General features: G+C 44.3%; 1 protein-coding gene across 5 annotated transcripts; it reads right to left on the bottom strand.

The window, feature by feature from the left end:
• Positions 1-241: 241 nt before the first annotated feature.
• LOC311326183 (polypyrimidine tract-binding protein 1-like) lies at positions 242-20,822 on the bottom strand. Of its 5 annotated transcripts, none has more exons than XR_014631044.1 (17): positions 20,742-20,822; positions 19,202-19,255; positions 18,428-18,458; positions 12,991-13,054; positions 12,004-12,176; positions 11,472-11,618; positions 10,502-10,657; positions 9,728-9,838; positions 9,317-9,494; positions 8,267-8,344; positions 7,218-7,345; positions 5,853-5,886; positions 4,876-4,968; positions 4,039-4,255; positions 3,275-3,352; positions 2,905-3,160; positions 242-2,856 (listed from the first exon to the last, which is right to left on the bottom strand). XR_014631044.1 is itself a non-coding variant. In XM_084459049.1 (17 exons), exons 1-17 carry the CDS (start codon positions 20,747-20,749, stop codon positions 2,937-2,939), a joined length of 1,683 nt encoding a protein of 560 aa, XP_084315175.1. In that variant the 5' UTR covers positions 20,750-20,822; the 3' UTR covers positions 242-2,936. The 5 variants fall into 5 exon arrangements, 4 of the variants coding, with proteins under 4 accessions (XP_084315175.1, XP_084315174.1, XP_084315176.1 ...); XM_084459049.1 differs by having other exon boundaries at positions 242-2,940; positions 3,032-3,160; XM_084459048.1 differs by having other exon boundaries at positions 242-3,160.
• Positions 20,823-22,856: the final 2,034 nt, after the last annotated feature.

Raw genomic sequence — 22,856 nt, 5'->3', positions numbered from 1 at the left:
GAATGTTTTTTTTTTTACCTCTCCACAATAATGTTTTAGCTACTGTAGTCTGGAATCTAGTAAATAAATGAGTTCTATCAACTGTGGGAATCCCATTGAAAACTGTAGAATGAGTTCCATCATAAGGAGAGGTGATGACAACCGAATTAAATTAAGGCAAAAGTTAGTGAGCTACACCGAAAAAGACAGGAAAAACACAAACATGACAAAAGTTTTTTTTATTTTAAAAACTCATTTAATTTCTTTGTAGTACAAACCAAGACGCTCAATAATGGTCCCAAGCTGTAATCAAAATATACATGTTTCTAAGATATAAAACCTATTTTGCTCCTGAATAGCTATTGTGGTACAAAAACACAAAATCATATATTTTTTTCCTCCAACCTCTTCAAAGTCAACATTGGATCCTGTGACACTCGGATATTGAGGTTGGAATGCTGTGCAATTTGCATATGTGGGAAATCAACTCCTGCCATGGTCAGAGATTAAGAATTATGTTATTTTACATTAACATGCTGCATATCAATATGAAAAATTGCTTTTTTGTGTGGAAAAACAACTGCATTGAAGTCCAGTTATCAGTAGGTTAGCATGTTGTCAATGCACATGTTTAAGATTGGTAATTCGACCAAGCAGGTGAGTACTTTGGTCCATCAATGAATCCTGAAAAGTACTGCTATTGCATATAAGGATGTTGACCATTCTTAGAGAAATGAACAGTTGAACAGTTGACAATATACAAATGAAATGTCTGAACATTAAGACTGATGGTGCCTCACAACTGATTTACCAATCCAATGTGTCAGATGGCAATGTCTCCACCATCTAGAACCTGTTTACATTTTTAAATGTTTAAAAAAGCCCCACATTGCATGCACATGTTAATTCTGGATGTACTTATGCCAGGAACTACATGCCAGGAACTACAATTTAACATCCAAAAGGCAAAAATGTATTCAAGGCACTTGTCCAGATTTGTGAATCACACTTCATTTAAGATGCATTTTGTCCAGATCACAACCATCCATTAATATCCATGACAGGACATGGTGGCATGTAAAGCAAATAACCCCCCATGGAAAAGGCCTTTGTGAACACATGTTGAGCAATGTTAAGACTTAAGGTTTTCATTTTCATTTGTTCAGAGCACACAGAAAAGGACATTCATTTGTATGCAACTGATAGGCAGGCACAAAACAGGCCTGCGTTTCCCAGAGGCATTGCAGCGCTACGTTCATCGTAAGCTACGGCGTTCATCGTAGCGCTACGGTGCCTCTGGGAAATGCGGCCCTAGTCTTTTGATGCTACTGGTGAAAGAACAATATACATTTGCAACACAATCTTTTGGTTGAGCTGTAGTGTATCATTAGAATTCCACAAATATACTAAGAGACAAACACTTGCCATTGAGAGCCAAAACAAAATGTTAAACATTTATAAGCCACAAGAATCAGGACAATGTTTTTTTCTTTTTTTCAAAGGCCCAGTGGTTCAGCAACCAGGACCAAAATAAACTAAGCTACAGCCAAAAGTAGGACTGGTAAAAATATACATATAACATTGGATTTGTACAAAAATGATTGCAAACAGGAAGGAAATGGAATGCCCTACATCTAAAGATGCAGTAAACTTTACTAGGAATAGGAATCACAAACCCTAGTACAGTGGATTTGAATATTTCAAACAGCTAGCCTGTTGATTTAATTTTCCAACTAGCCAACTGAATATACAGTACAACATACTAAAAGAGCAAATAAAATATAAAAATACCTTCATAAGGAATGGAACATTTTAATTCAAAACATACATATCTATAGGTAAAATTGTATCTACTGTAAACCTGGTCTTTCTGGCAGAGGGGATAATAAGGCCAAAATGATTTCTCTTTCTGTCCTCTGACATTCTGCCAGTGGTAAAGTAAGTAAATTAGATATGTAAGAATTTTGGAGTAAGGCACCTTGGAAAACCTTGGAAGGCAGATAAGTGTCATGACAGAAACATCCCAGGCCCTAGTGGTGCCGCCCCTTAAGGCAAACTGAACAGTCCAAGAGTTGGTTTCAGGCTACAGAGTCTTAAACACAAGTCAGACAAGAACTAACGTACAGATCATCTGAGCAGAGCAGCCGTGTCACTGATTTCACTAACCTCTCAAAAGGAAAGGAGGAGAGAGAACAACAACCAAAAATAGTTTCAAACCCACAGTCAAATTTGGTATGCGCTTTTTCTTCCCAATACATAACATAGTCAGTCCCATACATATTTGGACAGCGGCAAAGTTATTTTAGCCGTCTACCACATCATATTAGAGTTGAAATTAAATTATGAATATGAGCTCAAAATGCAGACTTTCAACTTTGAAAGAGAGTTTAACATGTTTTTGAATGATTTTTCAAGATGCCCACCCACATCCATTGTATGACCAAAACGGTGGTAGAGCAATTATCAACTTTCTCGAAAATGCTAGCTTTGTCAACGTTTTGATCTGAACCATTGTATATGATCATGAGTAACCTTAAAACAGGGCTAAACATGCATTTTCCCTTTACTACTCCTTTAAAAATGACAATTTTATTTATGACAACGTTAATTTGTCCAATTACTTGAGGCCCTAAAATTGGGGGGGGGGGTTATGTATAATAATGATTGTAATTCCTACAGTTAATGCAATATTTTTAAAAAATGATGAGAATCGGGTCACTGTCCAAATACTTATGGACCAGACCTCATACGTTTATATAGATATGGGTATATAAATATATTATATGAATATTATAGGAATGATGCAAGTGAATGTCGTGGTTGAGGGATACTCGACACAAGCAGCCTCGAACGAGCTGATCACACCTCCTCATCTACCTCAGACGCTCCTCATCTCCTCATCTACCTCAGATGCTCCTCATCTACCTCAGACTCTCCTCAACTACCTCAGACGCTCCTCATCTACCTCAGACGCTCCTCATTTCCTCCTCATCTACCTCAGACACCTCAGACGCTCCTCATTTCCTCCTCATCTACCTCCGACGCTCCTCACATGGTGGATTTGGAGAAGGACACCCTCAGATGGTGGTTCTCGCCCAGGTCGTGATTGTGGAACTCGATAAGAGACTCAATGGCCTCCTCCACTGAGCCCATCTGGACCAGAGCCATCTTGTGATCTTTCCTATGAGAGTCATAGACACACACAGTCAAAACCGACACATCAACAACCACTATGCCAGGCCACGAAACGTCGGTTGTTAAACAGGAAAGTTACGGAGGAGAAACGATCACTTACTGGAAGAACTTGAAGGCCTTGACCATGGCACCAGATCCCGCAAACAACACCCGGAGATCGTCCTCCACCACAGAGGGCCTACAGTCAAACGACAACAACGGTGTTCACAAAATATAGTTCTGTAATTGTGCCATGATGAATGATTAATCTGTATTGCTTTCAGTGTATGAAAGTAATGTTTGTTGAATCCTGAATTCTACAAGCGGATTCCTCTTGTATTTCTAATCATCATATACAGGAACCAATCAGGGACTGGGGGCGGAACAGCAGTTAAATGCAGTCTCCTGATTGGTGCCCCGTTTTCTGGGAAAACTCAAATCGTTCTGGGCGGCTGGAAGTCCAGACTCTGGTGAAAAGGTCGTTTTTTGTGGGACGATGTCTGGTTTCCCAGGCTGGGGGGGTTCCTGGCTAGGCTGAGTCTGGTTTCCCAGGCTGGGGGGGTTCCTGGCTAGGCTGAGTCTGGTTTCCCAGGCTGGGGGGGTTCCTGGCTAGGCTGAGTCTGGTTTCCCAGGCTGGGGGGGTTCCTGGCTACGCTGAGTCTGGTTCCCCAGGCTGGGGGGGTTCCTGGCTACGCTGAGTCTGGTTCCCCAGGCTGGGGGGTTCCTGGCTAGGCTGAGTCTGGTTTCCCAGGGCGGGGGTTCCTGGCTACTCACGGGATGTTGGAGAGGTGCAGGGTGGTGGAGGGGGGGAAGATGGGGGGGTTCCTGGCTACTCACGGGATGTTGGAGAGGTGCAGGGTGGTGGAGGGGGGGGAAGATACTCACGGGATGTTGGAGAGGTGCAGGGTGGTGGAGGGGGGGAAGATGTTGGAGTAGTTCTTGGAGCCGGGCTTCTTGAAGCGGTGGAGTGGAGAGTTGCTGAAGTCCTTGGTGAGGCCCTGGTCCTCGTGGCCCTCACGGGGGAGCTGGACATTGGTGTGTTTGGACAGCGTGACGCGGAGCACCTTCCCATGGAGCCTCTGGCCATTCAAATGACTCATGGCTTGGGGGAAATATGATGAGAATTATATTCAACACACCGACATGGTCCACATCTCTTCATTATTTATAAAACCATTGACAAATGCTCAGCAAAGCCAATCAATTTACCTAATGGATAATTATGTTCCACATGCTTTATGTCACTCAAAATAAAAAATCATTTTCAAATATTGCATATTGTGAAGCATATTTGACAACGTCTTGAGAAAGGTCTCCGAGATGTTGACTTATTAATATATCCACACAGAGGTGAAAGAGTGCGGGGAATGGATCTTCAAGGGATTTGGTTCCCAGCACCACTACAAAGAAAGCAAGTTGGTGTGTGTGTTGTCTCTACTCACATCCAACACTGCCGCCATAGATTCTCAAAGTATAATTGTTTGCCATATAGAATACAGGCTTTCTAGCTGTACCACTTTTACCTCCATTCACATCTCTTGGTCTCATCAATCTAGTAATATTTCAAGTGTCATGTTGACACTGACATGTCGGTTCCAAGAGAGCGCCTTGTGCTTTTATCCATCTCTAACAGTCCTCTACATCCATGTGATCGAATATAACAATGAAATGAGTATAACTGGGCTTCCAAGAGCCTGCTGGTGATCAGAGGTCAGAGGTTACCTAGCTGAGCCTGCGTCCCATCAGCCATCTGGATCAGGGCGTTCTCCTTCTTGTTGAAGAGGATCTTCACCCTCATCACATCCCCGTACACACCTGGGTTCATCCAAGGAAGGAAGGGAGGACAGGAAGTGGTTGAAACCATGGAAACAAAAAGACCCGAGCCCTCCAATCAAAACAATGTCTTGGATGGACTTTTAAATTTTGATTGAAACCCTCTTTGCATGAATAGCTTCGGTTCACAATCAAGATGCTCCATTAGAGTGTGGGTGTGGGAGTCTAGGCCATGTTTACGGATCATCACAATGTCAATATCATAGCCACTAGTTGCACGAAAAAAGTGTATGAAATGTAAGTCAAATGAACATGGTATGGTAACTGTTCAACTGTTGTCACTACTCATGGGGAAGGATTGACATGGAAATCTAGGTTTTTAACATATATTCAACAGGAAATAAGGTTTGACCACTCACTGGTAAATTTGTGAATAAAATTTAGAAAGGCAAGATTAAATTGATAAAAAGAGGAATAAGTGAGAAAATTAGGAGTAAGGGTCAGAAGAAATCTAAAATGGCTCATCGGGCCATTTACTCCATATGCATAACTTATGGGAGTCTTGACTATTAACCAAAAACAATTGATACAGCAGTTATTAAAGGCATGCAAACTCAGGGAAAATGAAGCATGCAAAACATACATGAAATGATGACTGAGAAGACAAGTTTATCAAATTGCAGCATCTCACAGAGGTCACGACCTTCCAAAACAACTGCTCTACCCATAATGCTTCATGGTATATCTAATCAGGAAATCATTTACATAATACTCTGACACTATGAAAATGCTGCAACTCTTTGCCACTTTTCTCAAAAACCAACCCACACAACTTATGAAACCATAAGTCACTGAAAACTCTAATGGTTAAGAAAAAAACCCAGAACAAACAGGTAGTAATAAAAAAGGTGCTAATGATAACATACCGAAAAGAATAAAGAGGCATTGGGGCGTAACTCTCTTTATAAGACAGCAGAGGGAGGCAGCGAGCGAGGGGGAGGGGACAGGAAAGATGGGAGGCAGGAGAGTGGAGGGTCAACATATCATCCACAGCCCAGGCAGATCCACCACGGGGGAGGGCAAAAAACAAAACACAGTGGTTGGATCATGAGGAAGGTTAATAAATTGGACAGGGAAGAGAGGGGGGATGTAGGAGGCAATACGTGTTGCGTGACATGTGCACAGATCAATGGTGTGTGTGTGTGTGTGTGTGTGTGTGTGTGTGTGTGTGTGGACCCAGTTAGAATAATGGTGTAGTGATGGGTAAAGGATGAGAGGGGTACATGGTACGTGCAGTCAGTTTGCAACAGAATGAAGGTTTCCAAGTCAAGGTCAACAGGGTCAACAGAAAGGGGGGGGGGAGGGGGGGGTGGAGAGAAAAGGAACAATGAGGTCAAAACAAGGTCAGTATTCACAGAGAAGTACGAAGTGTTCCAGTATAGCATGTGCTTTAAAATCTCTGAAAGTGATGATCAACTCTATATGAAACTCAAGGAAAGTGATATTCTTACACAAATAATAATATCCTACAAATGTGCCTGAAATTTGTGATTAGCTTAACATGAAACATTGCCTACACTTGTTGGGCATAAACTGCAGCTTTGCAAGATTAATTACTAATTAAATATTGCCTGTAAAAGACAAACATGAATGGCAAACGCAATGATTGGGTTCTCAAAGCATAATCAAAATACATGTTCAGTGCAGAAAGTTAAGATTTTGTTCACCTAAACATCAATAACTTTCAAGATAACCATACATAAACCAATTTGTACATGAGGTACTTTTGTACAGTAGATATGAATCTAGTAGAATGCATTATCTACAGTACTCTGGACTGGTTTCTGAGGGTATTCTAGTTCATGCTACAGGTGTTGAATGTGCTGCTATTCAGCGAGACTACGGAATTGATGGAGCAACACCTTCAGAGGGAACAGCAGGGAAGAACCACTTAGGAAAAAACAGGCCAATAGTGCTTCACTATAACATGTTTGTAGGGGTTAACAGACAGGGGATTCCATGAAACATTCAGGGAATAAGGTAGTGTGTGTGTATGCGTGTGTGTGTGTATGCGTGTGTGTGTGTGTGTGTGCGCACACGTCTCAAGACCATAATATATTTTGAGAGGGGAGAGAGGGTGAGAGAGGGGGGGAGAAAGAGGGTGAGAGAGAGGGGGGAGAGAGAGAGAGAGGGGGAGGAGAGAGAGGGGGGGGGGAGAGGGAGAGAGAGAGAGAGAGAGAGAGAGAGGGGAGAGAGAGGAGAGGGGGGAGAGAGGGGGGGGAGACACTAACCTCCGGGTTGAGGTTGCTGATCAGCATGACGCAGTGGCCCCCAGAGAGGCTGTGGAAGCCCAGGCGGCCGGCCATGGTGGGGATGGCCAGGGAGGCCAGGCCCCCGGGGACCGCAGGGAGGGCCAGCCCTGGGGGAGGAGCCAGGAGAATATCAGGCACGGAAAGAGACGCCCTGTCATGTTTACAGAGATGCTACATCCACGTGGAGGACTGGACTCCGATAAATAACATAAGGGGAGGGGTCCTACAGGCTGGGACACGCCCACTTGACCAATCAGCTGCCGTCTCTTATGTGTGCAGTAAGAGTTGCGCAATACCAACATTTAAAAAATAAAATAATCCATTGCAGGTTCTAGTGATTTGTGTCTTGTGGCTATTTTGAACATTTAGCCCCATGTGTGGTCTGTCTACCATGAACCTGAAACAGAGACCATCATTTCATTGATCGTTCCAGTATTGAGCTAGCTGCAGTTTTTCTGCAGGCTCTCACGGGACTACAATGGAAGTGAATGTTGCCCCGTAAAAGTGTTGGAGAAACGATGATAAATGTGCTTTAACGATGCGGGAAGCACAGGGTTACCAACACTTTTACGGGCTAGATCAATACTGGAACGATCAATGGAAATTGATCAGTGAAATGATGGTCTTTATATTTCAGGTTCATGGTAGACAGACCACAAATAGGACCAAATGTCCAAAATAGTACACTACCCCTTTAAAAGGGGGAATAGCATAACTGCTAGTCTACAATTAAAGACCTTTCTGCTACAGTCAAACAATTCAAAACCACACTAATCAGTCATGGTGTCCACTTTTATACTTTCCAGAACATTCCATTCAGCTAAGGTCTATAGACATGCTCTGAGCCCCGCCCACCAACAGGGACAATACAAGCCTGTCAACGTGCAGCTCCAGGACTAGAGGGAGGACAGAGCTGAGGACATGTCCAGGTGTGTGGGTGCGGGGTGGACAACCCTGTGATGGAGGTTTCTGATGGACGGGCCGGCCGGCGGATGACTGAACCCGTTAGTTGTCAGCGTGGGACTTACAGGACTGACCTGGTTGGAAGGCGAAGGCGGGGGGGAAGTGTCCTGCGTACGGATTGGCTGAGATGATCCCTGGAGCACCTGCAGAGGACGGCAGGGATCACGTCTGGTCAAGAACCAGCTACATCGATCATCTGGATTCCCATTGGTTGTTACAAATAAATAAATAAACTAAAGTCATGTTTGCAGGACTATATTCTAGTATTTCTTTGGGAAAATTACATTTTAACTCCTTGGTGTTGTTGAGCTACATATTTCACTTAACCAGAGATAAACTTAATTAAGGCCTTTACCCAAGAACAACCACTTAAATTGCTTTTTAAACTTGCTTTACTTGTTGCTTTCGTAATACAAGATGGCAAACTATTCCACTGTGAAATGGCTCTATACAGAACTGTTCTCTTCACTGGACTGGTTCTGGGTTTAGTTGTAAAGTGAGCCCTGGTTACTGGTCTTGGGGGGGAGACCAGGGGAGACCAGGGGAGACCAGGGGAGACCAGGAGATACCAGGGGATACCAGGGGAGACCAGGAGAGACCAGGAGATACCAGGAGAGACCAGGGGAGACCAGGAGATACCAGGGGAGATCAGGGGAGACCAGGGCAGACCAGGGGAGACCAGGGGAGACCAGGAGAGACCAGGAGAGACCAGGAGATACCAGGGGAGATCAGGGGAGACCAGGAGATACCAGGAGAGACCAGGGGAGACCAGGAGATACCAGGGGAGACCAGGGCAGACCAGGGGAGACCAGGGGAGACCAGGGGAGACCAGGAGAGACCAGGAGAGACCAGGGGAGACCAGGAGATACCAGGGGAGATCAGGGGAGACCAGGGCAGACCAGGGGAGACCAGGGGAGACCAGGGGAGACCAGGGGAGACCAGGAGAGACCAGGGGAGACCAGGGGAGACCAGGGGAGACCAGGGGAGACCAGGAGATACCAGGAGATACCAGGAGATACCAGGGGAGATCAGGGGAGACCAGGGCAGACCAGGGGAGACCAGGGGAGACCAGGGGAGACCAGGGGAGACCAGGGGAGACCAGGGCGGGGTCTTACTGAAGGCTGCAGCCATGGCCTGCTGCTCCATGGAGGGCTGGCTGGTCCCGGTGGGCAGGTCAGGACGGGTGTAGTCACGGCTCTTGTCGTTGTTGTACTTCACATTCAGACTGGTCAGCTTGGAGAAGTTGATGCGGAGGGTACAGCAGGCGTTGTAGATGTTCTGTCCGTCTAAAGACTAAAGACCAGCAGGGATCATATTACACTTCACAGAATATAAATAATGCATAAATAAAGTATAAATAAAGCCCTACAACGACATTCTCAGATCAATTTAGTCAAACTTTCTAGCATTTTTAATTAAAGAACAGTTTTTGTCTCGGACTACCATTCAGCCTAATCTATGTCCAAGAAACAAATTATTCCATAATGAGTACATTCACTTTTTAACAGGTAGAGGGCGCTACTCACCATTTTTGCGTGCTGGGCTGTCAGGCCATCAGAGTACTGAAGAAGGGCCTGAAACTGGTTATTTTTGGTGAAAGTGATGATCTTCAGTACGGTGCCAAACTTGGAGAAGATCTTAACGGGAGAAGGGCAGGATACACAAGTAAAGAAATGATTCCCCACATGAAAACAATACATTAAGTCATTTAGCAGACGCTTTTATCCAAAGCGACTAACAATAATTGCATTTAACGTAGGAAAAGCCAATGTACTACTACTTGCCAGAACTCACAAGTGCATCTTCTTTCTAAAACAAGTGACTAAGAGCATAATCTAGTGCTGAAGGCAAAGTGCAAGAACAGCAATCTAAAATACAATAGGTGCTTAAGAGGGAGGATTGTTCTAGTACTTCTTCTAGTACGTGACTATGTCCATTGATCAGGGGACGGTTGTTTTCATGTCAGATGTTTAAATGGTAAATAGTAAATGGACTGCACTTATATAGCGCTTTTCCACCTTAGCGGCACTCAAAGCGCTTTACAACGGCCTCTCATTCACCCATTCACACACACACTCACACACCAATGGCGGCAGCTGCCATGCAAGGTGCTAACCTGCTCATTGGGAGCAATTTGGGGTTAGGTGTCTTGCTCAAGGACACTTCGACATGTGGACAGTCGGAGCTGGGATTCGAACCGCTGACCCTTCGATCACTGAACGACCCGCTCTACCAACTGAGCTACAGCCGCCCCTTTAACCCCTTGCTGATACGGCCCTGGACCACAGAGGCCATGTTACCTGATGGAGGACGTCCAGGCTGACGGGGTAGAAGAGGTTCTCAACTATGACCCGCAGCACGGCGCTGTGGCCCCCCATGCCTGAGGCGTCCACGCTGACCATCGACACGCCCCCCGTCTGGACCACGTTGACCGCCTGCAGGGCAGCTTGGGCCCTCTGTGGGGGGAGGGGGGGGGGCAGAAGGAGAAGGGGCAGGAGTGAGGAGGAACCAAAATCATTTCCCCCATGTTCTTGAAACCGGAGGCTTGATGAGAAATCAGACTCTCTTCACGGCTAATAAGACATTCCAGGGTGACGCGTCCCTCGGCTGTGACACCTTTAAACACACTTCAATTAACTCGCTGCTCCATTTGTGTATGTATAAAACACATTGCAGACATCTTGGAATGTACACCCACGCCACATTTACGCGCCATTTATAGCACACAGCTGTGGTGTCCATTGGTTGCTTATGGCATGCAGTCTACCAGGAAACTGTGTTTAGAAAAGGGGAGGGGCTTCAGGGTTCACTAAAACAACAAGATATGCAGGGAAACACAAACAAGGCTTGTAACATTTTACTACACATTTACTTTACACATTTGACAAACTTTTGCAACCCGCTTTAGCCGACATGTCATATGGACTCACTGTGATTGGATGATGACTGACTTGAGCCAATCATGTAATCTGATTGTTGGTTTGCTTGTGTTACTGTGGTGGATCAAATCTTTCCTTACAAGCTATCCTGAGCCAGCAGAACAGGAAATGTTGAGAAGCCCATAGCATACCACAGCTTTCTCAAAACTGGTTCAAACCATCTTCAGAAAATCACATTTCTAATTATACAATTACATGCCAAACGTGCACCAAAGATGTCAACTAAGGATAAAAATAGACCCTCCTCACAAATGTACTTACTTTCCTTCAGAACGTTCCCAGAGTGAAAACCATTTAGTCTTAAAGGGAAGTGTAACAATGCGGTACTCACCACTTGGTTTGGGGAGTTGTCTGTCTTGAGCTCCTTGTGGTTGGAGTACTGCATGAAGATGGGGTGGTTACGGATGACCGGCGTCACTGACGAATAGTAGCTGACCATGGTCTGGGCCGCGTCCTCCGTGTTCATCTCAATGAAGGCCTGTTCACACGGGGGGAAGGGAATCATTACTGCTGACTCAAGCACACTAACATCTTCCATTGCCAGGAATGACAGTGACCAAGTGCAACCTGGAGTAGCTGGTGAAGCTCACTCCTCAAATGAGCTCTGACAGTCCCTCCTAGAGGAATGTCCCTATTGGCGCAACTGTCAGGGCGTCGGCCTCCCGAACAGGAAACCCGGGTTCTAATCCCGCCCTAGGCGAGCTAAAACGTATGGGTTACAACAGCACCCATAAAGACAGGTACCCATAACCTTACCCAAGCAGTACAATTCCTAATATTCTTAGAATCCATAGAATACAACAAAAGGAGTGCGAAAGGAAGCTAAGAGATGATTTATGAGTTACACATGATGGTCAGGGTACCTGGTTCTTTCCTTTGAGCATGAGCAGGTTGGTGACTTTGCCGAACGGCAGGCCGAGGGAGATGACCTCGGCCTCGTTGATGTCACTGGGCAGCTTGCGGACGTGGATGACACGCGACGGGACGCCTGGGTTCCGTATGTCACCTTTGAACTTCTTGCTGTCGTTGCCATTGGCTGTGAGGAGGAAACAGGACACTGGATTGGATGAGTCCTTTCAGACCATTGAGTTATTGTTGCTCGTCAGTCCCTGAAAAAATGTGTTTTGTTTGTGATTTCGATCAAATTCGCAGTGCTTTTTCTAAATGTTTCCACCACTGGATAGTGGATACAATTGTTGTTTTTGTTAGAATTTTGTACAAAGTATGAATCGTCTTTCAAAACATTGTACTGTCCATAATCAGTTATCACTTAACTTGCTGAAACCCTCCAGCTAACACAAGTGCAAAGGTTGTAGATTGGTGCTTGGGTGTGCTTTGACAGAACAGCAACAACTTTTGGTGGAGTGAGTTTTGAGAAGGAACAGGAAAAAAGGTATTGCTGATTCTGCACATAATGGCTCAAAACACAAGATCTTGGAGGATCTGTGTTATAGAGAGAGAGAGAGAGAGAGAGAGAGAGACCGAGAGAGACACAGAGAGAGAGAGACAGAGAGAGAGAGAGAGAGAGAGAGAGACAGAGAGAGAGAGAGAGAGAGAGAGAGAGACACAGAGAGAGAGAGAGAGAGAGAGAGAGAGAGAGAGAGACAGAGACAGAGACAGAGACAGAGACAGAGACAGAGACAGAGACAGAGAGAGAGAGAGAGAGAGACAGAGAGACAGAGAGACAGAGAGACAGAGAGACAGAGAGACAGAGAGACAGAGAGACAGAGAGACAGAGAGAGAGAGAGAGAGACAGAGAGAGAGAGAGAGAGACAGAGAGAGAGAGAGAGAGAGAGACAGAGAGAGACAGAGAGAGACAGAGAGAGACAGAGAGAGACAGAGAGACCAACCTGCGGCGCTGCTCATGATATAGGGTCCGTTTGCGACGCAGGAGAACAGCTCGTCCGATCCTCTCTGTAAACGAGAGAGAGAACAGATGTAGAGACCAGTGCAGGGTATCCCCTCTACAGCATGAGCTCATCTCTCTGAGCTGTACCAGTCCTCCACCGTCACTAACTAAACTAAAAGACCCTGTACCCAGAGGAGGAACAGGCTGAGGAACGGTTCCTTAAACCAGCCTAGGATTGGCTTGAAACTGACAATGACCCATCTTGGCAACTGTTGAACACCAAAGCCTTCCAGCTTAAACCATACCTCATCTCCACCATTCTACCCCCACTAGTGTAGTATCCCTGTGTGTGTGTGTGTGTGTGTGTGTGTGTGGAGGGGGGAGGGGGCACCGCCCACAGTCTCTTCCACCTTTGGGGGGTTGGGACAGCCAACGGTGTCCATGTCACACCCCCAATCCAAAGTCTGGGAATGAAGTCCTGCCTGACTAAAAAACTTCCCTTTTTTCAGGGACCGACTCCCGTGAGAGCAGCCATGTTTACAACTCTTGACAGTCCTCCACATCCAACCCTCAGCCACAGAAATAAACCAGGAGACTCATTGTTCTGGGTAACGACCATGGTTGGCCATCTGGGAAACCAAGATGGAGACACACACAGGCTGAAAAGCAAAGCTTCAAAGCAGCATAGCAGCTGTGTAACATGTACCATATTTGGTGGAAAATTGGGAGCGGCAGACAATGGTCAGGAAACTCAGCGGTCAGGGCGACTTTCATATGAGCAACACAGGGAAAGGGAAGCTGTGAACCACATGGCTCCAAAACAGCCTCTCTGTTCTGAAGAGGCTGACGAGGCTGAAGAGGCCGAAGAGGCCAGCTCAAGCCCTCCCTCACCCCCGAGGCGCTTCAAATTCCACTGCTGCATGACTCAAAGAGAACCATGTGACTCAAAGAGAACCATGCCCCAAAGAGAACCATATGACAAAGAGAACCATATGACGCAAAGAGAACCAAAGAGAACCGTATGACTCAAAGAGAACCATATGACTCAAAGAGAACCATATGACTCAATGAGAACCATGTGACTCAAAGAGAACCATGTGACGCAAAGAGAACCGTATGACTCAAAGAGAACCATGTGACTCAAAGAGAACCATATGACTCAAAGAGAACCATATGACGCAAAGAGAACCATGACTCAGAGAACCATGACTCAAAGAGAACCATATGACCCAAAGAGAACCATGTGACCCAAAGAGAACCATGTGACTCAAAGAGAACCATGTGACTCAAAGAGAACCATATGACTCAAAGAGAACCATATGACTCAAAGAGACACATATGACTTAAAGAGAACCATGACTCAGAGAACCATATGACTCAAAGAGAACCATGACTCAAAGAGAACCATGACTCAAAGAGAACCATGACTCAAAGAGAACCATATGACTCAAAGAGAACCATATGACTCAAAGAGAACCATATGACTCAAAGAGAACCATGACTCAAAGAGAACCATGACTCAAAGAGAACCATGACTCAAAGAGAACCATGACTCAAAGAGAACCATGACTCAAAGAGAACCATGACTCAAAGAGAACCATGACTCAAAGAGAACCATGACTCAGAGAACCATATGACTCAAAGAACCATATAACTCAAAGAACCATATAACTCAAAGAGAACCATATGACTCAAAGAACCATATAACTCAAAGAACCATATAACTCAAAGAGAACCATATGACTCAAAGAACCATATAACTCAAAGAGAACCATATGGTAAATGGTAAATGGACGGCACTTATATAGCGCTTTTCCACCTTAGCGGCACTCAAAGCACTTTACAATGGCCTCTCATTCACCCATTCACACACACACTCACACACCAATGGCGGTAGCTGCCATGCAAGGTGCTAACCTGCTCATTGGGAGCAATTTGGGGTTAGGTGTCTTGCTCAAGGACACTTCGACATGTGGACAGTCGGAGCTGGGATTCGAACCACTGACCCTTCGATCGTTGAACGACCCGCTCTACCAACTGAGCTACAGCCGCCTCAAAGAGAACCATATGCGCGGGGCAAGCTGCTGAGAGAGAGTCGATGTGTGCAAAGGTCTTTTAAAAGGTTTAGTAGCAAAAAGCATGCGCTTGGTTCTGCTATGGAGGCGGACCTTAAATATTAGGCTACTTTACAGAGCTGGCGAGCCAATCACAGAGCAGGCTTTGTCCAGGACGGTAACATTATCACCATGGTCTTCACAAGGACGAAGGGCTGTGCTCAAGTGGCCCGTCTCATTGTAGTTCTCTCGTCTTGATCAATAAGAACAGTGTTCAGACCTGTTGTTAGAAGGGTAATGCATGCAAGCATAGGTCCTGTTGTTTTTTTAATGGGTTACAGAAATAACATTTAAAAAAGACCTTGTGTTTAGAGTTGCATTTGCAGGTGTAATACTGTGCCTAAATGAAAGAGATGAGACAGCAGACGTGTGGAAGGCAGGAGAATGTGGGAGTCCTGAGGCGGCCTGAGACATTTCATTTCAAGAACGGCGCCGTTGCCAGGGGCAGCCCTAAATATCACTCTTTCACCATAGAAACCCTAGCTTGCATCTCCATGTGTGCGGCGAGCTACACCTGTGACTCTCGATCTGAACATACAAAATACTCATTCCCCTTCTACATTTCCCTTCTACATTTCTCTGCTGATTACTGAACCAAGTCTCATACCTGTTATGACCTTTTAAAAGTGCCTTTAGGCCACATTAGACAGAAACGCCTTTTTTAATGACATGGTAAGATCTGGTTACTCATCAACAATTAGGCTAAATTATTGAAGCATACTCTCAACCACTCGTAACATATGAGTTTCAGGTTGCACTGGCTGCCTAGCAACGTTAGAAGACAGCGCCAACACTGGCCACCGACTCCTCCTCCTCCTAACCCTCATTCAATCAGCTCTATAACAAGACAAAAACAATCAGCTCTATAACAAGACAAAAAACAATCAGCTCTATAACAAGACAAAAACAATCACCTCTATATAAAGACAATCAGCTATATAAAGACTCAGATCTATATAGACAAAAACATTCAGCTCTATAAAGACAAAAAACAATTAGCTCTATATAATGACAAAAACTATCAGCTCTATATAAAGACAAAATAATCAGCTCTATAAAAAGACAAAAACAATTAGCTATATAAAGACAAAAACAAGGCCACGCCAGCGTAACATGCATGTGTGTGTGTGTGGGGGGGGGGGGGGATTTGCATGAGCTCAATAGGTTCCATTCATACACCCTCAACCCCCCCTCTCCCACCTGAGGAATGTGTTTGGGAGGGGCCATTCCACGGCCAAGGTAAACAATCACTGTTGTTTGCTTTATCTTTTCTCCATAACACTTAAAGCAGACCAACGTAGGGTGTGGCATTTTTGTGATTTGGTGCCCCCTACAGGTTCACTTCTGCACAACCGTCATAAATGTCGGCCTATTGACAGCCTTGTTGGCCCAACTTGCAACAGTACACACACACGTCCATGCATCCATCTCCAAATGCGGTAGCTACAAATCATACAATGCTGCACTTCATGGCTTCATGACAATCAGTTTAGCTAGAGAACATGGTGCCCCAAGCTAGCTAGATTACATGCATCCTCATACATTCACAGCTAGCACAGCCAAACATCAAGCGATTTCAACATAAGACGTAGCAAGCTAGCTAGTCTATATTGGGTTAGCAGAATGGAAAAATCCACTAATCACCCAGTTCTCCCCTGTTAAGGTAAAAGGACAATGGCTACACTATGGATCTCCAGGTTTCTGCTAAACGTGCAAGAGAATTTCTATCAAACAGAAAAGAAAATGGTGGTGGGCGAGGCTCATAGGCCTCGGTAGTGGAGAGAGGCCCTTTGAGGACAGCAGTCTGAAATGACACAAAAACAGGAAAGACCAGAGGCAAGAAAAGAAAGGAAAGTGGGCAGAAAAAAAACATTGGCATTCCAGTCTCCTCGTTTTCCCTGCAAGAACACCTGAAATCGACTTTTGGTTTTGCGGTGAGCCACAGTTGAGGCAAGTCAAGTGGTGGCCTTTGAAGGGCCAATCAGTGGACTTGAAACAGTGTTGCTAAAGTCACCAGAAACACCACAAAGCAACCAGTGATTTGATCTGACTGGCAACGGCAACAAGGCGGAACTAGAAATGTGCATTGTTTTAAGTTTGAATTGCTGCACTTGTTACAACTCTGTGTAGACTGAGAGATTAGTCTAGAAAACCTACTGATGACGTAGCGGTCTTGGAAGGAGTGTCCCATTTCATAGGGGAAGATTTCAACCCACTAGCCCTTGACACTCTGTTCTGAGGGGCAAGGGGTAGGGGCAAGGTGAAGGGCTAAAAATGAGAAATGGGATTCAGCCAAAAAGTCCCCACACAGAGACAAGAGTTTGGGGGAGTGAAGACTGGAGGAGTGGATTGTAGCCTCTTGCCTGCATTCCCGGCACCCGGCCAAAGCCAACCCATAATTACAGTTTCCACGGCAACAGCAATGTTCTCACCGCTGCCAGATGAAAACAGTTTGCATGCGTTTAGCTTGAGCAGCTGGTCAACATTAAACCAGGAATTGTGTGCCTTCAACTCTGTTCAAATAAGACTGTTGCATGAGCAAAATGTCAGACAGTCTTGTGAAGGTCAAGAGAGACACTATGGTAAGGCCTAAAGCAAACTTGTAAGGGATATTTTGAGAAATCGTAGGCCTAACCTTGGTTCCCACTGCCATTCACTTTCGAACTGTGACGGATTATCAAAACTAGTAATGTAGGCTCTAGAGGATAAATATTATTTAACTTCTCATGCAACAATATCTACCACTCCTTTCTGAATTCAGGTGTATGGGAAGCATAATTTACCAATGATTATAAAACGTAACAAGAAAAGGTACTTTTTATATTAGAAAACTACCTGCTACAAAATTTGAATCAAATAAGTAACTAGAAATGGTGCTCAGAGAGCACAGACCTCCGCCCCTGAATGCATTTCGTGGCTCTGTGCATGGCAAAATGTAATGGGTTCTAAATCGACCCATAATACACCCCTCCACCAACTTTCATGACAATTGGTGTGGTAGTTTTTGCATAATCCTGCCAGCAAACAAACAAACAAACCAAGAAACAGCTTGTGGACCCGCCCTGTGATCCGGAGCTGCTCCAAAATTTAAGGGGTTCCAAGTTGGCCCATGCTCCACCTCTCCACTGAGTTTTTATTGGGAAGCGGCCCGAAATTCGACTGAGACAGCCGCATCGTAATTCTCTATGCAGGAAAACCCTAGCTAATAAAGTAAACTGCACTCACCAAGTTAAAATAACCAGCCTACATGATTCTTAATCAGTAATTAACATCCCTTGGATGGATATTATTTTGAAGAAAAGGTAAAAGAAATGAGGTGCTTACCTTTGTACCAACTGCAATATCGTGGACACTGCTGTGAAGAAAACACATATTAATGTTAGTAACAGATAGTTGTTCCTTAATGCCACCGGTTTCAACCACCTTTAGTCTCAGCCACAAAGTTAGACAGGACTGATAAATCCCTTCATATCCCAAAATGTTTTGGGCTCCTGACTCCCATAACTCTGCTAAATGAAAAATGTGTGTTATTCAAGGGCATGGCCCTGACTCTTAGTTGGACCTCCACATCCTGCTTCTCATGAGCTCCATGAAGAAAACACTTTCCATTTCCAGAAGGCAGCAACTTCTTCCATGTTGATGAGTATCATGCACTAATTGAAGGCACAGATCTGCACACAAGTTTACAGTATACAAAGGTTTTTGTAGTACACAGTAAGCAGGTGATAGGTGATGGGTTGCTAGGTGTTGCTAGCAACTAGTTGCTCAGTTTTAACTTGTTTCAATTGGATGCAACTAAGTAGAAGTTTAATTGCTTATTGGTTGCTGGGGGTGTTACTCTACACAACCAAGAAGAAACACAGTTGCAAGCTGCTAAAGACGCATCAAAGTTACTTCATCTAACGCATTAATTCTCTGGCTAGCTAGTGAGAAACATCTACTGTATGAAGATCATGGCATTATTGACCCAAAGAGAAAAGCAAGATGATGCAAACAGCAAAGCAGTTAGAAAACCACAAATCATTTTTCAACAACTTAACAAAAAACTTGTTTTAGACATGTTAACATCTGAACAGGAAACTGAAAATATGAACTTACTCTAGATCAGTGACGTAAGAAGATCCCACAGGATACAAATCAGCCTCTAGACAGCTAGGGGAGCAATGCATCTTCAATTAATATTATTTAAATGCATTATTTATGTCTACTTCTATGGCTTAAGTTTGCTAGATCTGTCTTGGTCTGGCTTTTAGGCTATGGTTGGCCCGGTTGCAAATGCAATTTCCGGAAGTCATTCGAGATGGATGGAAGTCCAGACTGTGGAGAGAAACTGAAAGTGAGCTCCCGAGATACAGTTATCTTAGGGTGCTGAAATCATGATTGACTAATTGATTTTTATTTTGGGTACAACTGAATACATAGCTTACATCAACGATGCAAGTATTGCCCAGAGGATAGCACATTAAAGTATTAAAAACACGTATTTCCAATGTGGTCCTTGGTCGCATATAACAATACATGGACTACAGATACATTCAGAACAATCCAGTGAGTGGGCGGCTGCTAAGGCCTGAGTGTCACGATGCCCAGTGGGTGCTCAGCCTACTTCCAGACATATCTGGGAATATTCTCTATATAACTACCCTTTTATGTTATATTCTATATATAACTACCCTTTTATGTTGGGGGGCTGCCTTTATGCTACACATTAAAGATTACACTTGCAAAACATGCCCTCGGTTGCACTGGGATAGGATAACTTTGACTCTGGGAGAATGGGGGTCTGGATTTGGGAGGCTGTAGCTTACTGCCCAACAGTAGTAGGAGCCTTCCCACTGAGCAAAGACACGTCTTAAAGACGTCTTTTAGATGTCTTTCTCGGACGTCCAAAGACATCCAATTAGGAGCCAGAATGAATGTTTTTTTTTAGTCGTTCAGATATTGGACCCGTTCTGCACGTCCACAGACGTCTTAGAGGGGTCCAAGCCAGACGTGTGAATATTGAGGGGTCCAGCAGACGAACACACGGGGTTCAGGACCGACGGACGTTATTAAGACATGATCTGAACGTCTCCCTGACGTTGCGTGTTTGCTGGGTACTGGAGCTACGCGACCTGTGCCCCAGGCTGGGGCCGCTATAAGACCACAGGTTCGGGATTCACAATCAGCAAAAGCGATGTCTATCTTGCACCGACTATTTAACTTGCTCGACAGCCAAGAACTAACGTTGCCCCAACAACAGAGAGACACTACCGTCCACAAGCAGCCTAACAGAGAGGCTGCGTTAGGAAAACATATAGGCGTGAGCAGCGTAGTTAAAATAGCACAATAAAAGACATGCTAAACTAACATTAAGTTACCCTGCTGACTGTCACGGTTTGAAATAGAGTCTGAACACACAAAACGATAAGTCACGACCATAAATTAACTTTACTTCTCCAAATTGTCTGAGAAATAGCATTAAATTACATTTTTATCCCAAGCGAGACAAATGTTGTCTTGGTTTGCAATTAAAGCTCCAATCACTTGATATGATTCTACTATACTTTCACCATTAATTAGCTAGGCCTACTTTTAGTAAATAATAACTTTGTTATTCTCTTCCTGCCTGCATCTTAGGCTACTTTCATCAACTCACCCGTCCATTGCACAACAAGGAACTGACAAGCTACAAGTTAAACCAGCCTGTGATGCTGGACACACTTATACCCGGACAAAATGGCGGAGAATAGAGAAACCCCATGTAATTGAGGAAGCAGACAGATGATTGGATAAAAACAAGAATGTGGGCGTCTGGGAAAATCCATAGATGTTGATTGGACACCACGCAAGACCAGAAAACTACATTTCTTCAAAGAGTTTAGAAGATCTATAATATCTAATAATATAATGTGTAATGTGTAATGTGTGTATCCTCTTGGGTTTCTTTATTGGGCAATATTTCTCGTGCTGGATCATTCTTGTGCAAATATTTTGTAAAGGCACTTCCACAGCATTTATGGCATTGTATTTCGGGTGAAAAGTAATATGAGCTTACTATTTTGTTTAGCACTGCGATGGACAGTTTGGCAATTAACAATTTCTTTATCAAGTTATAATCGCATCGACTTCCTCCTTAACAGTGTTAAAAGGTATCCAGGAGAAATTAACGTGATTTTTTAGCTCGTGTGAAGATGTATTTGGGCCTAAACCTCTCTCACCTGTGAGCCTGTAGGCCTTAGGTAACCCCATAATTAGCTAATTAGCCTAGGGTACCTTCAATGCTCCATTTTAGGAAATTACTTTTCTGTGTGGAAGACACCTGCCCGTATGAATAATTAATAAGGGCCCCATTGTTACTGTGTTGATCAGCCCACAGTCTTGGAATGGACAATTGTGGGTTTGTCTCTTCCTACTACAGCTGTGGTGTGCTGTTTGAGAATAGGCTAAGAGATAAGAGACAATAGGGCTTAATATTTAATAAGAAAACTGTTTCAATGATGTGACAGTTTCTTGGTGAGTCATTTGATTCCGTGTTGCACGTTACACCCGTTTTTCCTCAGTATCAACATTTTAATGCAATGTTTTCAGTTAGTCTTTTTTCGCTGACAATTTAGATTTGAGCGACATTCTGTGGCTAAAACATACACTACACCTACATTATTATAATAATACACTGCACCTTCATTATTACACTGCACGTAATACATCCGTCATAATTCCAGGGGTTGATTACATTCAAAACCATATACTCGATGATTCTACTTGTTATGATTTAAATGCGACTTGTCAGTTAAAACTATATTGAGCAGAGCGAAGCTTTTAGGTTAAAAAGAAAGCTACAAGATCACTTTCTGTTGTAAAATCAAAAACGAACAATGGAAAAGGTAAGGATTAATTTAAATGCTAATGCTTTTAGGGGAGCTAAACATAATTTCTTGTTCAAAAAACGAACAACCCAGTCTTATCACTGAATTCATTACCGGACAAAATGTTACCAAAATACATGGGAGTCTAGCCTCTGTAATATTTCATCCAAGTATTTTGTCATTACTTTTGGAAGTTCTCCAGCTTCCATGTTGGAGCCCAGGCAGGTGTCATGTTGGAGGACCTGAGCAATTTAATAACTTGGACTCACAGCCATGCCACCATCTGCTCACACGTTCCCTGGCAAGAGGGGGCATCCCTCACAGGAGCCAGCAATCAGTGCATTGTTGCTTGGCAGTGTGACGCAGGTCATGCCTACCACTGGCCCTTCACACTCCCTACAGAGGTCACCGCTGAGGGGGAAGAGCGAGAGAAGGGGATGAGTGTACAGGGCATGAGGAAGAGGATCCAACCGCCATCTTTGGATGAGGATGAGGTGGATAATATGCAGATGGACTCTCCCCTATTTCTAAGGAAAGGAAGTAAGACAGACACCGATGGAGGTCATTGCAGCCTGGCGACCCTCACGTCAGCCCAGCGAGGGGACAGCAAAGTCAGGAAGGCAGAAAAGAACAAGTGCAAACGTATGACCCAACCGTTACCTGCAGGAATAGTTCACAAAAAGAAAAAAATCCATATCAATAAGAAAGATGATGGAAAAGTCAGGCACAAGAAAAAGGTGAATGTGGAGCGCAAGGAAAAAGACTCAAACTTTGTTGGAGAAAAATGCATTGACAAGAAGAGGGTTCTAGAAGACGAAGGCTCGGAGCTTAATGAAAACTTCACTACTACTGTTGAAGACCCTCTTGCCCAGACCTTCACCATCTCAGACACAGATGATGAGTTG

The sequence above is a fragment of the Borostomias antarcticus genome, assembly GCF_949987555.1.
Source record: "Borostomias antarcticus genome assembly, chromosome: 26".
NCBI classification, from domain to species: domain Eukaryota; kingdom Metazoa; phylum Chordata; class Actinopteri; order Stomiiformes; family Stomiidae; genus Borostomias; species Borostomias antarcticus.
Note: the sequence above shows the minus strand (reverse complement) of the source record. Positions and strands in the feature narration are given on the sequence as shown.

What these genes read in the sequence shown, in the direction of transcription:
- LOC311326183 (XM_084459048.1), bottom strand. An exon ending in GGCCATGGCTGCAGCCTTCA is followed by an intron (nt 8,345 to 9,316) that starts GTAAGACCCCGC and finishes CGTCCTCTGCAG; the next exon opens with GTGCTCCAGGGATCATCTCA. An exon ending in ATGCCTCTTTATTCTTTTCG is followed by an intron (nt 4,969 to 5,852) that starts GTATGTTATCAT and finishes GGATGAACCCAG; the next exon opens with GTGTGTACGGGGATGTGATG.